The 12861-nt window shown below is 42.3% G+C and overlaps 1 protein-coding gene across 2 annotated transcripts; it reads left to right on the top strand.

Annotated features, from left to right (window-relative positions):
* The first annotated feature begins 242 nt into the window (after window positions 1-242).
* On the top strand, window positions 243-7028 carry si:ch73-233f7.1 (protocadherin beta-16). Of its 2 annotated transcripts, XM_019260536.2 has the most exons (5): window positions 243-2852; window positions 2943-3056; window positions 5513-5571; window positions 5780-5907; window positions 6284-7028. In XM_019260536.2, exons 1-5 carry the CDS (start codon window positions 534-536, stop codon window positions 6610-6612), a joined length of 2949 nt encoding a protein of 982 aa, XP_019116081.1. In that variant the 5' UTR covers window positions 243-533; the 3' UTR covers window positions 6613-7028. The 2 variants fall into 2 exon arrangements, with proteins under 2 accessions (XP_019116081.1, XP_019116079.1); XM_019260534.2 differs by having other exon boundaries at window positions 243-3056; window positions 6284-7027.
* The last annotated feature ends 5833 nt before the right edge of the window (window positions 7029-12861 follow it).

Raw genomic sequence — 12861 nt, 5'->3', positions numbered from 1 at the left:
TGGGTCAGAGAAACAGACATGAGAATGTGAAGAATGTGAAAGGGTTAAACGTCTACAGTAATTAGAGTCGCACTTCGCTTCGGCGTCCTCCAATACGGAGCTGCGAGAAGCTACGTCCACCCCCACTACACCCCACCACCTCTCCCTCTCTCTCTCTCTCTCTCTCTCTCTCTCTCTCTCTCTCTCTCTCTCACAGACATACACATACACACTCACACGCGCCTCCCCACCAGTTCCTCCGAGTGTCTAACACACTGGAAAATCAAAGCGCGAGCCTCCCCCGTTCACACATCACCAGTGTTGCGCGTGGAGCACAACAGAGAGGGAGAGAGGTGCTCTCACTCTCCTCTCTCGTCCCCTCATCTTAACTATCCAGTGAAGTTATCCCTACAGATGTTACAAACTTAGATCTGAAGATTTTTGTTTTCATTTGGGACAGGTCCTGCTTTCGAAGTACTTTTTTAGCTGTACAGCTGAATGGCTTCATGAAGCCAAAGATGTCTGGGTGAGGTGATTTTACGCACGCCGCTGAAATGGATCACAGACTCTCCAGAGGCAGTTGGGTGCCGGTGACTGGGCTCGTTGTATGTCTGCTTCTGTGTGCGTGTGTAGTGGACCTGGTTCTTGCGCAAATTCGGTACTCCATCCCTGAAGAGCTGGAGCATGGAGCTTTTGTGGGCAACATCGCCGAAGACCTGGGCTTAGATGTGGCCAGGCTGTCAGCCCGTCGGTTTCGTATAGTCTCCGGCGCAAAGAAGCAGTATTTAGAAGTGAACTTGGAGAATGGCATTCTTTTCGTCAACGAAAAGATAGACAGAGAGGAGCTGTGTGAACGGAGCCCGAGCTGTTTTTTACACTTACAAGTGGTCATTGAAAACCCATTAGAACTGTACAGAGTGGAAGTGGAGATTTTAGATGTGAATGACAACTCCCCTAGTTTCCCATGGAGCGAGTTTAATCTTGACATCACAGAGTCGGCTGCGCCCGGCTCCTGTTTCCCGTTAGAGAGCGCACAGGACCAGGACGTCGGCACCAACTCTCTGCGCTCCTACCAGCTAAGCGCAAACCAGCACTTCATACTGAATATCCAAACGCGCAATGATGGAAGCAAGTTTGCCGAGCTCGTGCTGGACACCCCACTAGACCGGGAACAGCAGAAAAAACACGAAATGGTTCTGACTGCCTTTGACGGAGGATCACCGGAGCGCTCCGGGACAGCATTGATAACTATCACAGTGTTAGACGCAAACGATAATGTGCCTGTGTTTGACCGCTCAGTTTACCGAGCGAGTCTGGTAGAGAACGCACCGAGGGGGACGATGGTGCTGAAGCTGAACGCCACAGATCTGGATGAGGGCTCGAATGGGGAGGTGACCTACGCGTTTAGCGGGCACGCACCCCTCAAGGTGCGCGAACTGTTTAACGTGGACCCGTACACAGGTGAAATCCGAGTGAAGGGCGTTGTGGACTATGAGAAAGCCAGTGTATACGAGCTGTATGTGCAGGCAAAAGACAGGGGACCCTCGGCTGTGGCAGTACACAGTAAAGTACTAGTAGACATCCTGGATGTGAATGACAACGCGCCTGAAGTCATCCTCACATCTGTTTCCACTCCAGTCCAAGAAGACGCGCCACCGGGCACGGTGATAGCTGTTATCAGTGTTATGGATCGGGACTCAGGGGAAAACGGGAACGTTGACTGCCAAATTCCGAGCAACGTTCCCTTTCAGCTCCATTCATCTTTTAAAAACTATTACACTTTGGTGACAAGCGAGTTTCTGGACAGAGAAGCGGTGTCCGAGTACAACATCACCCTCACAGCTCGAGACCTGGGCTCTCCGTCGCTCTCCACTAGAAAAACCATCCTCGTTCAAGTGTCTGACATTAATGACAACCCCCCGCGGTTCTCCCAACCTTCATACACAGTTTATGTGACTGAGAATAATGCCCCCGGCGCTTCCATTTGCTCTGTAACCGCATTCGACCCCGATTCCAACCAGAACGCCTATCTGTCTTATTCTATTCTTGAGGGTCAGATCCAGGGCATGCCCGTGTCCACTTATGTCTCAATCAACTCTGACAACGGCAATATCTACGCGCTGCGTTCTTTTGATTATGAGCAACTTAGAAACTTTCAGATTCTGGTACAGGCGCAAGACGCTGGTTTCCCCCCTCTCGCCAGTAATGTCACAGTCAACGTCTTTGTCTTGGACCAGAACGACAATGCACCTGTCATTGTATCCCCGCTGCCCAAAAATGGCACCGTGGCCACAGAGGTGGTTCCGCGGTCAGTTGACGCTGGGTATCTGGTTACAAAAATAACAGCGTTGGACGCGGATGCAGGGCAGAACTCCCGGTTGTCCTATCAGGTGTTGCAGGCTACAGACCCGGGGCTGTTCAGTGTGGCTCTGTACACTGGCGAAATCAGAACTATTCGCAGGCTAGTAGAGAAAGACGCAACAAGGCAAAGGCTGGTAATATTAGTCAAGGACAACGGGCAGCCGCCGCTCTCCGCCACCGTCTCTATTGTCCTCACAGTAGTAGACAGCGTGCCCGAGTCGCTGTCAGATTTCGGAGACCTCACACTCAGCCCACAGCCCCCCTCAAACCTCGCTCTCTACTTAATCGTGTCACTGAGCACAATATCTTTAATATTCCTGGTGGCAATTATCGTGTTGGCTGCAGTCAAGTGCTACAAGGACAGTGAGACCATCAGCGGGTACAACCTCCCCCCGTTCGCCTGCTGCTGTTGCGGAGGGTTTCAGCCCGAGCCGCCCCCAGAGGTGTTCAAAAAATCCAACCTCAACCTGCAGATTTCATCCGCGGCAAAAGTACCCACGAACTGCATGGAGGTGAATGGAAACAGCAGTCTCTCACAGTCATATTGTTATAAAGTGTGCCTGACTCCCGAATCAGCCAAAAGTGACTTTATGTTTCTGAAGCCGTGCAGCCCCGGCAGCACACCGAGGAACAACGAGGCAAAGAGCGCAGAAAACTCGTGGAACGCACAAAGCCGGAGCGCATCTGTGAACAACGGAGCAACAACTCCCAATGAGGTACAGAGAAATCAGCGAGACGCGAGGGCTTATGTTCTTTATTTAATTCCGCATGTTTCACCCACTGCCACAACAAAATCCATCTCAGTTTTCTATCAGATGAAGAATCTAGACTGTGACTTTATCACATGAAGGTCAAATCTCGCATGTCTGACAGATTTAAACTTAACTTAAGCTAAAAGTAAGCAAAGAGACTCTTCTTTTCTACACACAGTATGTTGTCTCGACTGTTTTTTCTAATTATGGCAATTATTCATTCTATGGTAATGTTTGGCACCCGGGAAATGAAATGAGACGATGCGAGATTAGATTTTAATTGACATGTTGATGAAAGTGTACCCTATCTTGCGAGGAGAATATTGTTTGCGCACATTGTGCCTTATTATCTATATATAATGAAGTGAGATATCAATTACTGTGTGAAAGGAAGAGGAGATCAGGTTGACTCGTCTATTCAGTCTCCAGGTGTCTTCACACGTTTTCTGGGGGAAAGAAAATCAATAATAATTCATGAATTTAATTATAGTTTGTGATCTGCGAGATGAATATCTCCATCATCCAGTGCCATTGCCACATGTTTTTCATTCAGTGAGGGGGAAACACACACCTGGCTTCAATACACCTACCTTAGTTTGAACAAAAAGTCAAGGTTATATACGTGACGGACAAGGTGAACGACAGTTGTTTGGATTGATCTGCCTGGGGTTCAGGCAATTCTTATTCGACCAGTCGGGTTTACGACACGCCTTCTTGTTCTCCAACTAACAATATAGGACAGATAACCTCACTAACTATGCCTCAAGGGCACAAGCAGGGCCGAACCATTATACTACACACAATGTGGCGTATTCGCAAGGGGGGGCTGCCCATTATTGATGAAAAATGGCAAATGGCCGGTTTTGGGGGAGACAGGGGAGGACATCAAGAGGGGAGGGGGCAAGGAGAAGGAGGGGGGTGCAAGGACATGGCTGGACTGAGACGTGGGACGCCTGTAGATCGGCCCCACCGTTGTCCTCTGAATGCGAGGAGAGTCAGTGAGTGAGAGAGAGAGAGAGAGAGAGAGAGAGAGAGAGATGTGGCTTCATATTTGTCGAGTGAGGGATGAGGAGAGGAGGGGTGTAATAGAAGGAGGGGGAAGGAAGAAGACAAGGAGAAAGGGAATTTACGGAGGCAGGATGTCTACATCAGTGTTTTCTAATTGCAATAGACGGGGCAGTAGACCGTAATGCGCGTATTGCTCATTGTTGCCTCCCCGTTTTCATCAAAACACAGAGGGACAAAGACTCAGAGCCATGATACCAGACTCCACTAGGCAGACTGAGAAATGTCAGTTCGGTCACTGGCACATACACCTCTGGCCACAAGAGGGATTTCGAGGTCACGGTGATTGTTCTGCCTGCAGCTATGCTCCTTCAGGAGAAAGTGTCCTTCCTGTCGTTAATTGGTTCTCCTAATTCACCCGGTGGTGTCCCTCAGCGCAAACCCACGTGAGTCGTCGTGAGGTCGTCAGTGACACATTAAATCTCAAAGGCAAATCACAGTGAAACTATCCGAGCATTACACAAAGCAAGTGCACGGGCTTACTTAAGTTGATGAATTGAAGGTGAAAAGAGAGATTAAACACACATCCAGGCGTGTAAGACGCGCAGATCAGGTGCGTGCACGTGTATGCGTGCCATGCGTATTGAGCGGTATTGGGTTATATACAGCTGCAAGGACCGCAAAGTTTTCAAGGCTCTCTGAGACTTTTAATTAAAAACCTTGCTCGAGGAGCATCAGGCAAATATTAATGTAAAATGATGCATAAAATCCACAAAACAATGACGTGTGTAATTTTCTTAATTTCCTCCCTGGCACGGTTTCCTTTGAAGATTAAAATCATGTTTCGTTTTATCCCGGTGGGGTTCTAATTGGTTTTGTGCGTACTTGGCGAGGAGTGTATTTTGAATACCGATTCTAATAATACGCTTACGTCGCATTCTCCTTGTTAACAACTTTAAGTGAATTAATAGAGCGTGGAATCCATATGAAACTCAGACCCGGAATAAATATCACTCGGGTGCTCTCTTTTACCCCTCCCGCTGCACAGAGGATAAAAGCAAAACTAAGTGACAGGCGAGTGGTAGCTGAAGGCAACAGTACCTCCGCTCTTCAAATGTCTGTTCTGCCAAACATCCACAGGGCGGCAGTCACGATCCAAGTGAAAAAAAAAGAAGTCATGTCTCCATTTCAGGACGAACACAAAGATAGACTGCTCCTCATGACAACTAGCACTGACCTCTGCTGATTCAAGAGGATAGGGTGAACAGTCCGGTTTGATTGAAACTTATTTTGAAGAGAGACATTTCTCAAAATAGACCTGAACAGTGACAGTGTAATACTATATGCCCTTACATGTGTGGGTTTTGTTCTTTTTAGAAGATGACATTAATGTGTTTTTCTGCTTCTTTCTGCAGCTGAAGCAGCCAAACACAGACTGGACTCTCACAAAGAATCAGAACTCCTCCATTAAAAGGTACAATTTTTGACATTTGACCTTTGCGCTTTGTCAACCTAATATAAGGCAACCTTACATTTTTCTTAATATTACATTGTGTGCAAGCTGCTCACACAATGAGCTGAAGTATACAGCTTGTATCCAAATCACTCACGGTTAAAATGATGTACTGAATTCACCTTTGAGTGAAGCATGTTGTCATTACAAACTAGTATCTTGTTTGCAGTTATAACTCTATCAACATGGATGGCACTCTAATGCGTAAGGCCATGCATGCAGATCCAGAAAATTATGTCAGCTCCATGGCACCTGGACAGTACTGGACCTGGGGTACTCATATGAGAGGCATGAAAGGTAAGAGAGATCAAACACAGTGCACAAGGAGCAAAACAACACACATCAAGAGTTACATTTATGCATCCCCAAATATAAGCAGGCCTGTTTTATACAACACAGAAGACCTCCATGCTTTTATGTAACGCCATTCTGTTTCCCTTTTTGTTCCCTTAATTGGTTTGTTGGCAGAGTCTTGCCTCATCTCCACAACCACTAACAAAAGCAGGGTTACATTCACATCCCACCCTAATGGCTGTTCATCATTATTTTTGTTGCTGATCTCTTTTTTGTTGCATGTCATTGTTTACTGACCTGATTTAGAAAAAAAAAAGTAATTTTAATAATTAAATAGTTGTCTCTCCTCTCTTTCCTCCTTCTCTATGTCACACTGCAGAGTATAAGATGTCTCCTTCAACCAGTGGCGTCCCCCCTCGCCCCTGGACTCCTCGGTGTACACCTCCTCCCCAACAGCAGCAGCCATCAATCCCCCCCCACCCTCACCCTCACCCTCATCCTCACCCTCACCCTCACCCGCCACCTGACTACCACCACAATGTGTACATCCCCGGGACACCATCAGGCTTTTGCACCCTGAGGCCCGCAGCACAGCGAAGTGAGCTGGACGTCCATAATTCTTTTTCCACCTTTGGCAAGAGGCGACGTCTTCAGATGTCCCCCCAGGGGGAGGCTGCGATTATAAATAATGACCTGTACAATGACTGACTCATCACTGAATGATTTACAAGTGGTATCAAAAAAGCAGAAGATGCGCAGTTCACTGAGCTAAAATGGTGAAATGATGTCTGATGGGTATTTATGTGACATGCCACTGTAACATGGCCAATGTATGCGTCTGCCTATTATTATTATTATTGTTAATATTATTATTATTATTATTATTTAGACAATCAAACTGGAGCAGCAATTACATCCAAAATGTTTTGAGAAAGCATCAGTGGACAATAATTTTGCACATCCATGAATTTATATTTTTGGTCTTATGAAAAGTGTTTTCTTTTTATATGTTTATTTGCTAACAGAGCTTGTGTGAATATGAGTATAATAATGTATATGCAAGCTGCAACATGATGCAGAATACTGTAAAGATGGGGGATTTCCTCCACACATGTACTGTATACATTTATGAAATAAAGTATTTTTTTCATATGGTCTTTCTTATGTCTTAAACATGCATGTGAGGCCTGTTGAAATTCATAAAATTCAAGGCCTAACCCAACCAACATGCATAGATACATGCACACACTCTCACACAAACAGATTTGGTTCATCTACATGCATGGAGCATTTAGATGTAAGTTCCCCAGATTTATGTTTAATTCGCTTGAGTCAATTATTTTGGGGTGAAAAAGTTCCACAGTTACTCTACAAGGGTGGAAAGCTTTTTGCCTTGGTAAGCTGTTTTCCACGGTGAGGAATAAACATAGTAAAATGCTAACATATGCTAATTGGAGTGCTTGCATTTCCATTTGCCCGCAGAGAATAGTGGGGTTCATTAACTGAACAAACAGAACCTCCTCTCTCGAAATATCACTTTAATTAAGACCACAAGCACGAATACAAGTGTCTGGGGAAGGAGGGGGGGCTCAGCTCCAAATGCCACACCTGGATGTGAGCTAGGGGGCCTGTGACTTCTCTCTCTGTGCCCTTTTACATCTTACTTCCCAGGGAATTAGTTCCTACCATCAACATATGAGAGCTGGCCATTGGCCAGAAATGAGCAGGGTAATTAGGTCGTCATATGGCTCAGATTGAAAATAATTCCGTTAATAAGGAAACGAGTGTCCGTAGAGAGCATGGAGGGGAGCAGGTTAACCTTCTCTGCGGTAAGGTGATCCATAGGGACGGCTGAAGGGGCAGCCGTTTTTAGGTCAGCTTGGCTTACTTTCAGATGAGTGAGGAATGAAACTCTGTTCTTAATATAGAGATGTGGGTTTATTCTTACTCTCTGCTACAAGAGTGAAGATATGAAGTTATTTAAGAATTCTTAAAGAAAACGTATTCAGAAACATCAAATCCATGTGTCTGGAAACTGAAGTCCAGATGAAACAGCTTCAGGGAAATATCAGATTCAGAGTTTGGTAGAATTGCAGTGAAATTATAATATTGTGATCAGAGAAATTGTGGTCATAAACTATATACAATCTGTTAGTCTGTTCCGTTACAACAATATGACACTCCACACAGAGCTCGTGTCACTCACTTCACATCCATTAACCATGTTGATCATCTGCACTGGGAGCTGTCCATGGCCATAGTGCTGAAATTGTTTTTGACCAGCGGTTCTTTTCCAGCCAGCTGCAATCTCTTCAGTCGTCCACCAGAGGGCACATTCACACACTGGACTCAATGAAAACTGGTGCATTGAGGATGTCAGATTTAATATCTTGGAAGAACCACATCTTCCTCTCTACGACACAAACATACACACACACACACACACACACACACACACACACACACACACACACAAACACACACACACACACTATTCTTAAACACACAAACACCTTTATAACCCACATGTCTTTGTATTTAATCGCAACACAACAACAAAATAAATATATATATATTATTTGAATGTTGCATGTGTTTGAGGTAGAGCTCATTGTAATTACTTTGGTTGGGTATCGATAAGAGTGTATCGTATTTCATAAAATGATGTTTGGTATGTTTGGTAACTACAGCTGCCAAATAAATGCAATAAGTGAGTGACACGAGCTCTGTGTGGAGTGTCATATTGTTGTGAAAATATTTCACTAAGAAATTGAGTATAATTCTACTGTGGTCCTAAATGGAGATAGTCAAGTAAAATACCTCAAACTTGTATTCGAATATAATACTTAAAATACTTAAGTATATTTTGTTACATTCCACTACTTTGTAAGGGCAGGCATTAGATGAATATGGTTAGGGTTATAAACACTGTACTCTGTACTGTACTTTTATTTTGTATGGCAATCAAATACTGCATGAACACGTGTGCATACCTGATGTATCACAACACACTGTGTATGCCTATGACGAGCATTTGCACCATCTTCTGATACTGGCTTGGCAACAGATTTGTCCAGCAGAGGGCATCATTGAGTAATAATCTTTACACACTAAAAGTCTAAAATAGAGGGTGAAATCACTTTTCTTTGGGAGTGTGAGGGATCGGGGTTACAATGACATAACCCAAAACAATGTCAGACGAAAATGGGAGCAGTTTAAGTGTCACATCAGTCACATTTAAGTGTGCTTAAAGAGATTTCAATAAAGTTTGTCTTCTCATAGATACTGATACTTTCTCACTGTACTATTTTATACCATAAAAATTTAAATTCTGTTTCATGATGCAGAAGAACTTTGCAAAGACATTTGAAACAAAACACTTATTTACTCGTCAGTTTGATTTGTTTCATTTTGATATCCAGTAAATGTTGTTGAAAGCTACATAAAACTTCCCTACACATATAGTGTAGATTTTGGAGAATTTCTTTGTTGCAATGTCATCAAAGATAATTAATTACAAAATTAAGTTTAGCATAAAACATACACTTATATACCTATAGTTTTTAGGCAGCAGAAACTTTTCTCTCTCCACCATATGCCTCTATTCGGCTGTTATTTAGCCAGGGGTGCTCCATATTTGGTAGGCAGTATGTGAGCTCAGAGCAACACCAATTAAAGCTCCTCAGACAAGGTGTTAGTCACCTCTGACCTTTAGGCTCTTTACATGTTGCAACAGAAAGGGGACCCCTGTCTAAGCCAGCCACTGACTTCTAATTAACAAACTAGAACCTTCTGGAGTTGGTTTCAGGAAAATAACCAAGCAGGCTAATTGAGATCTTCAGTATGTTAAAGAGACCAAAACAGAGGAAAACTAGATGTGACAAAAAATATTATTAGCCTGGGCAAAAACAAGAAAGAGAATCTTTTACAAAAAATAATAAAGCAACTTCAACTTGGCAAAACTGTGTAAACACAACTTAACCAGAAGGCGCTATAATCATAAACTCAGATATCAGGAGTGTTGTTATTGCACTCATCTCTCATCACTGGTTACATTTGTGAATAATGTGGTCAGAACCATAGACCAGTATATTTACTCTACTAGTACAATCTTGGGGTAATACTGTTTTCTTCAGACAGCACAAAGGCTATGAAACAATGAGATATGAATGCCCAGACAGCGGTATTTTTTCTTTCAAAGTTTAATAACACATTATAATTACATAGTGAACTCATCACAGTACATCTAGGTACAATCCCCAAAGAAAAAAAACACTGTACACTGCCACAAGACTCAGTAATAATACTGTTTTTGTTTTTGATTGTTTAAACTGAATTTTATTAGCATTGCATAGACAGCATTGCATAGACAGGGTTTCCTTTCTTTTCATTTGTTGTAGTAAATGTAGTAGTAGTAGCAGTAGTAAAAAAAAAAAAGTAGTATGTAAAATGTGTAGTAGTAAAATGACTATACCATATTATTTATTACAAATAGGCTCAGCTTATACTCACAATGATCAAGACTGACATTAATTTGGGTTCTGATGAACAGGTCATATATATTGTGGGAAAAAAAACTGGCACTTTATTTCAGTCTGAATATAAATTCTTATATTCTTTTATAACTGTCTTTGTTTTTGCAACCTAAGTTGGTGCCAGGTGGGTTAAAAGCCAGCAAATTTGCCAGCAGCCATTAACCAACTTATGATTTCCTCTGCTCCTCTGTTTGATGTAAATGTGTACACTCAGAAGCAGCAAATATCCTAAGCTAGAGGAATGCAATCAAACAGTGTTAAATTGTAACTTATATCTCCAACCCTGTTTTTACACACAACAACATCAAGCAACAACATCAAGCAAGATTCAGTTAAATGCAAATAATAAAAAAAAAAAGACAAACATTCAACTTTTCAATTTCATTGTTTTAATTATTTCTTTTATGTTTTAACAGAGTGCAATGGGCAAGAGACAGGGATATGTTGCAGTCTATAACATGTATTACAGGAAAAAAAATACAATAAAATTATATAATATTAGAAGCAAAAATATGTACAACCAAATAAATACATACATTATTAATAAACAAAGGTTTAATAGAGAAAATGTTCTCAGTACCAAGTGCACTGTCAATACAGGAAAATAAAATGTGTCCTGCCAAATTGATTTAGTTATCAGTTCTTAATATACGTTGTTTTTTGCCCTGAATACTCCATTTTTTCTTTAAGGATATTAGTTCTAAATTTCATTGAGTTTCTTTGTTTTGAATGTTTATTTAAAGTTGTCAGTCGAAGCTATTTATTTTAATCTTCAGCCTTACAGATATCTGAGACCTCAGAGAAAAAAAAAGTGCAAAGGAAATTTAATTCACCTTAATTTATTTCCTTTCAATTTGCTTCCTACCAGCACTTTAACATCCAAATTTCAGTGTCCAGACAAGATGAAGGCATCAATAAGCAGGGAAGATGATCTGGACAGCAAATAAAGCATCTCCAGGTTGTCAAGAGAATCCTCTCTTCAAAAAGACACACAGTGCATATTGCAGATTGGCTGTTATATAACTGCTGTCATATATCTGAACAGAGTCAAGTATGTTCTTTGGCCAAAATTATTCCCAGTACATTTAAATATGCTACATAAGTGAACTACACTGTCTAACCATTGTACACGTGTCTCATCCTTGGATGCTTTGGTGGAAGTGAGCTTCATTTAACTGACACACACTGCAATCTCAAATGTCAACAACCGCACTATACACATTTCCTGGGGAAAATATTCTACTCTACTGTGATAAAACCTTTAGATACTGTATGTGTTACACATAATCTGTTTGTGTGTGTGCGTGTTTCTTGTAATATTTGAATCTGGGTTTTTGTAGCTGTGTGTGTATATTTAACTTAAATTGCCTTGTGATTATGAAGCCAATGTCATTTTGCCTGACAGGGATCATTTTCGCATACCTTTAAACAAAGCTGATTCTAAAGCAGTTATGTGCTGCCTCTGTCACACGGTGTCACTGTTGACCACCAACGCATAATGCATCTCTCTCCTCAAGTCATGACACACCCATTTATAAAGGGTGTAGGACACAGCTTTCGCAAAGATGTGCTTTTTTTAATTTAGATTTTTAGATTAACAACACGACCCGAAGACACGCCCTGAGATACTTAGTAAGAACTTCAAAATCTACCACAAATGTTTTTGGAATCTGGAGTATTGTTTCCTGTAGACGAAAGGATGCATTTTTGGGCCACTGTCTTTGTCTTGTGTGCTGTATGGCCCAGCGCTTTGTCTGTGACACGGTACTCCATAGCCGAGGAGATGGAAAGGGGTTCTGTGGTTGCGAATCTGGCTGCGGATTTGGGACTTGAGCTTGGAGGTTTGGCACAACGTGAGGTAAAACTTGATATATTCCATAACAAAAAATATCTAGATGTCAATAAAAAGACAGGGGAGTTGTATATCGTGGAAAAGATGGACAGGGAATATCTTTGTCAGACGAAAACAACGTCATGTTTTCTAAAGCTTGATGTTATCATAGAAAGCCCTTTACGCATCTTCAACATTGAACTTGGAATAACGGACATAAATGATAACGCTCCACATTTTCGACGAGACAGAGTAGAGCTGGACGTTTCAGAATCGGCCACACCGGGAGAGAGATTCTCCCTCCCTAATGCAGTGGATCCAGATGTTGGCATAAATACAATTAAAACATACAAACTCAGTGTCAGTGAACATTTCACCATCGAAATTCAGACGGGCAGTGATGGAACTCAATATGTTGATTTGGTGTTGACCAAATCTTTAGACAGAGAGGAGAACGCGGTTCATAATTTAATACTGACTGCTGTGGACGGTGGGGTCCCTGTGCGCTCTGGTACTGCTAATATTATTGTTAGAGTACAAGATACAAACGACAATCCTCCTCGATTTGACAAGCCAGTTTACGCAATTAAC

Source organism: Larimichthys crocea, chromosome I (genome assembly GCF_000972845.2).
Source record: "Larimichthys crocea isolate SSNF chromosome I, L_crocea_2.0, whole genome shotgun sequence".
Classification (NCBI taxonomy): Eukaryota; Metazoa; Chordata; class Actinopteri; family Sciaenidae; genus Larimichthys; species Larimichthys crocea.
This window is presented reverse-complemented; position numbering and strand designations above follow the sequence as displayed.

Bases quoted from the DNA above. Each gene is read 5' to 3' on its own strand.
- si:ch73-233f7.1 (XM_019260534.2), top strand. From the start codon at position 534: ATGGATCACAGACTCTCCAGAGGCAGTTGGGTGCCGGTGACTGGGCTC. The intron at 3,057-5,512 runs GTACAGAGAAAT...TTCTTTCTGCAG, and splicing joins GAGCAACAACTCCCAATGAG to CTGAAGCAGCCAAACACAGA. The intron at 5,572-5,779 runs GTACAATTTTTG...TCTTGTTTGCAG, and splicing joins CAGAACTCCTCCATTAAAAG to TTATAACTCTATCAACATGG.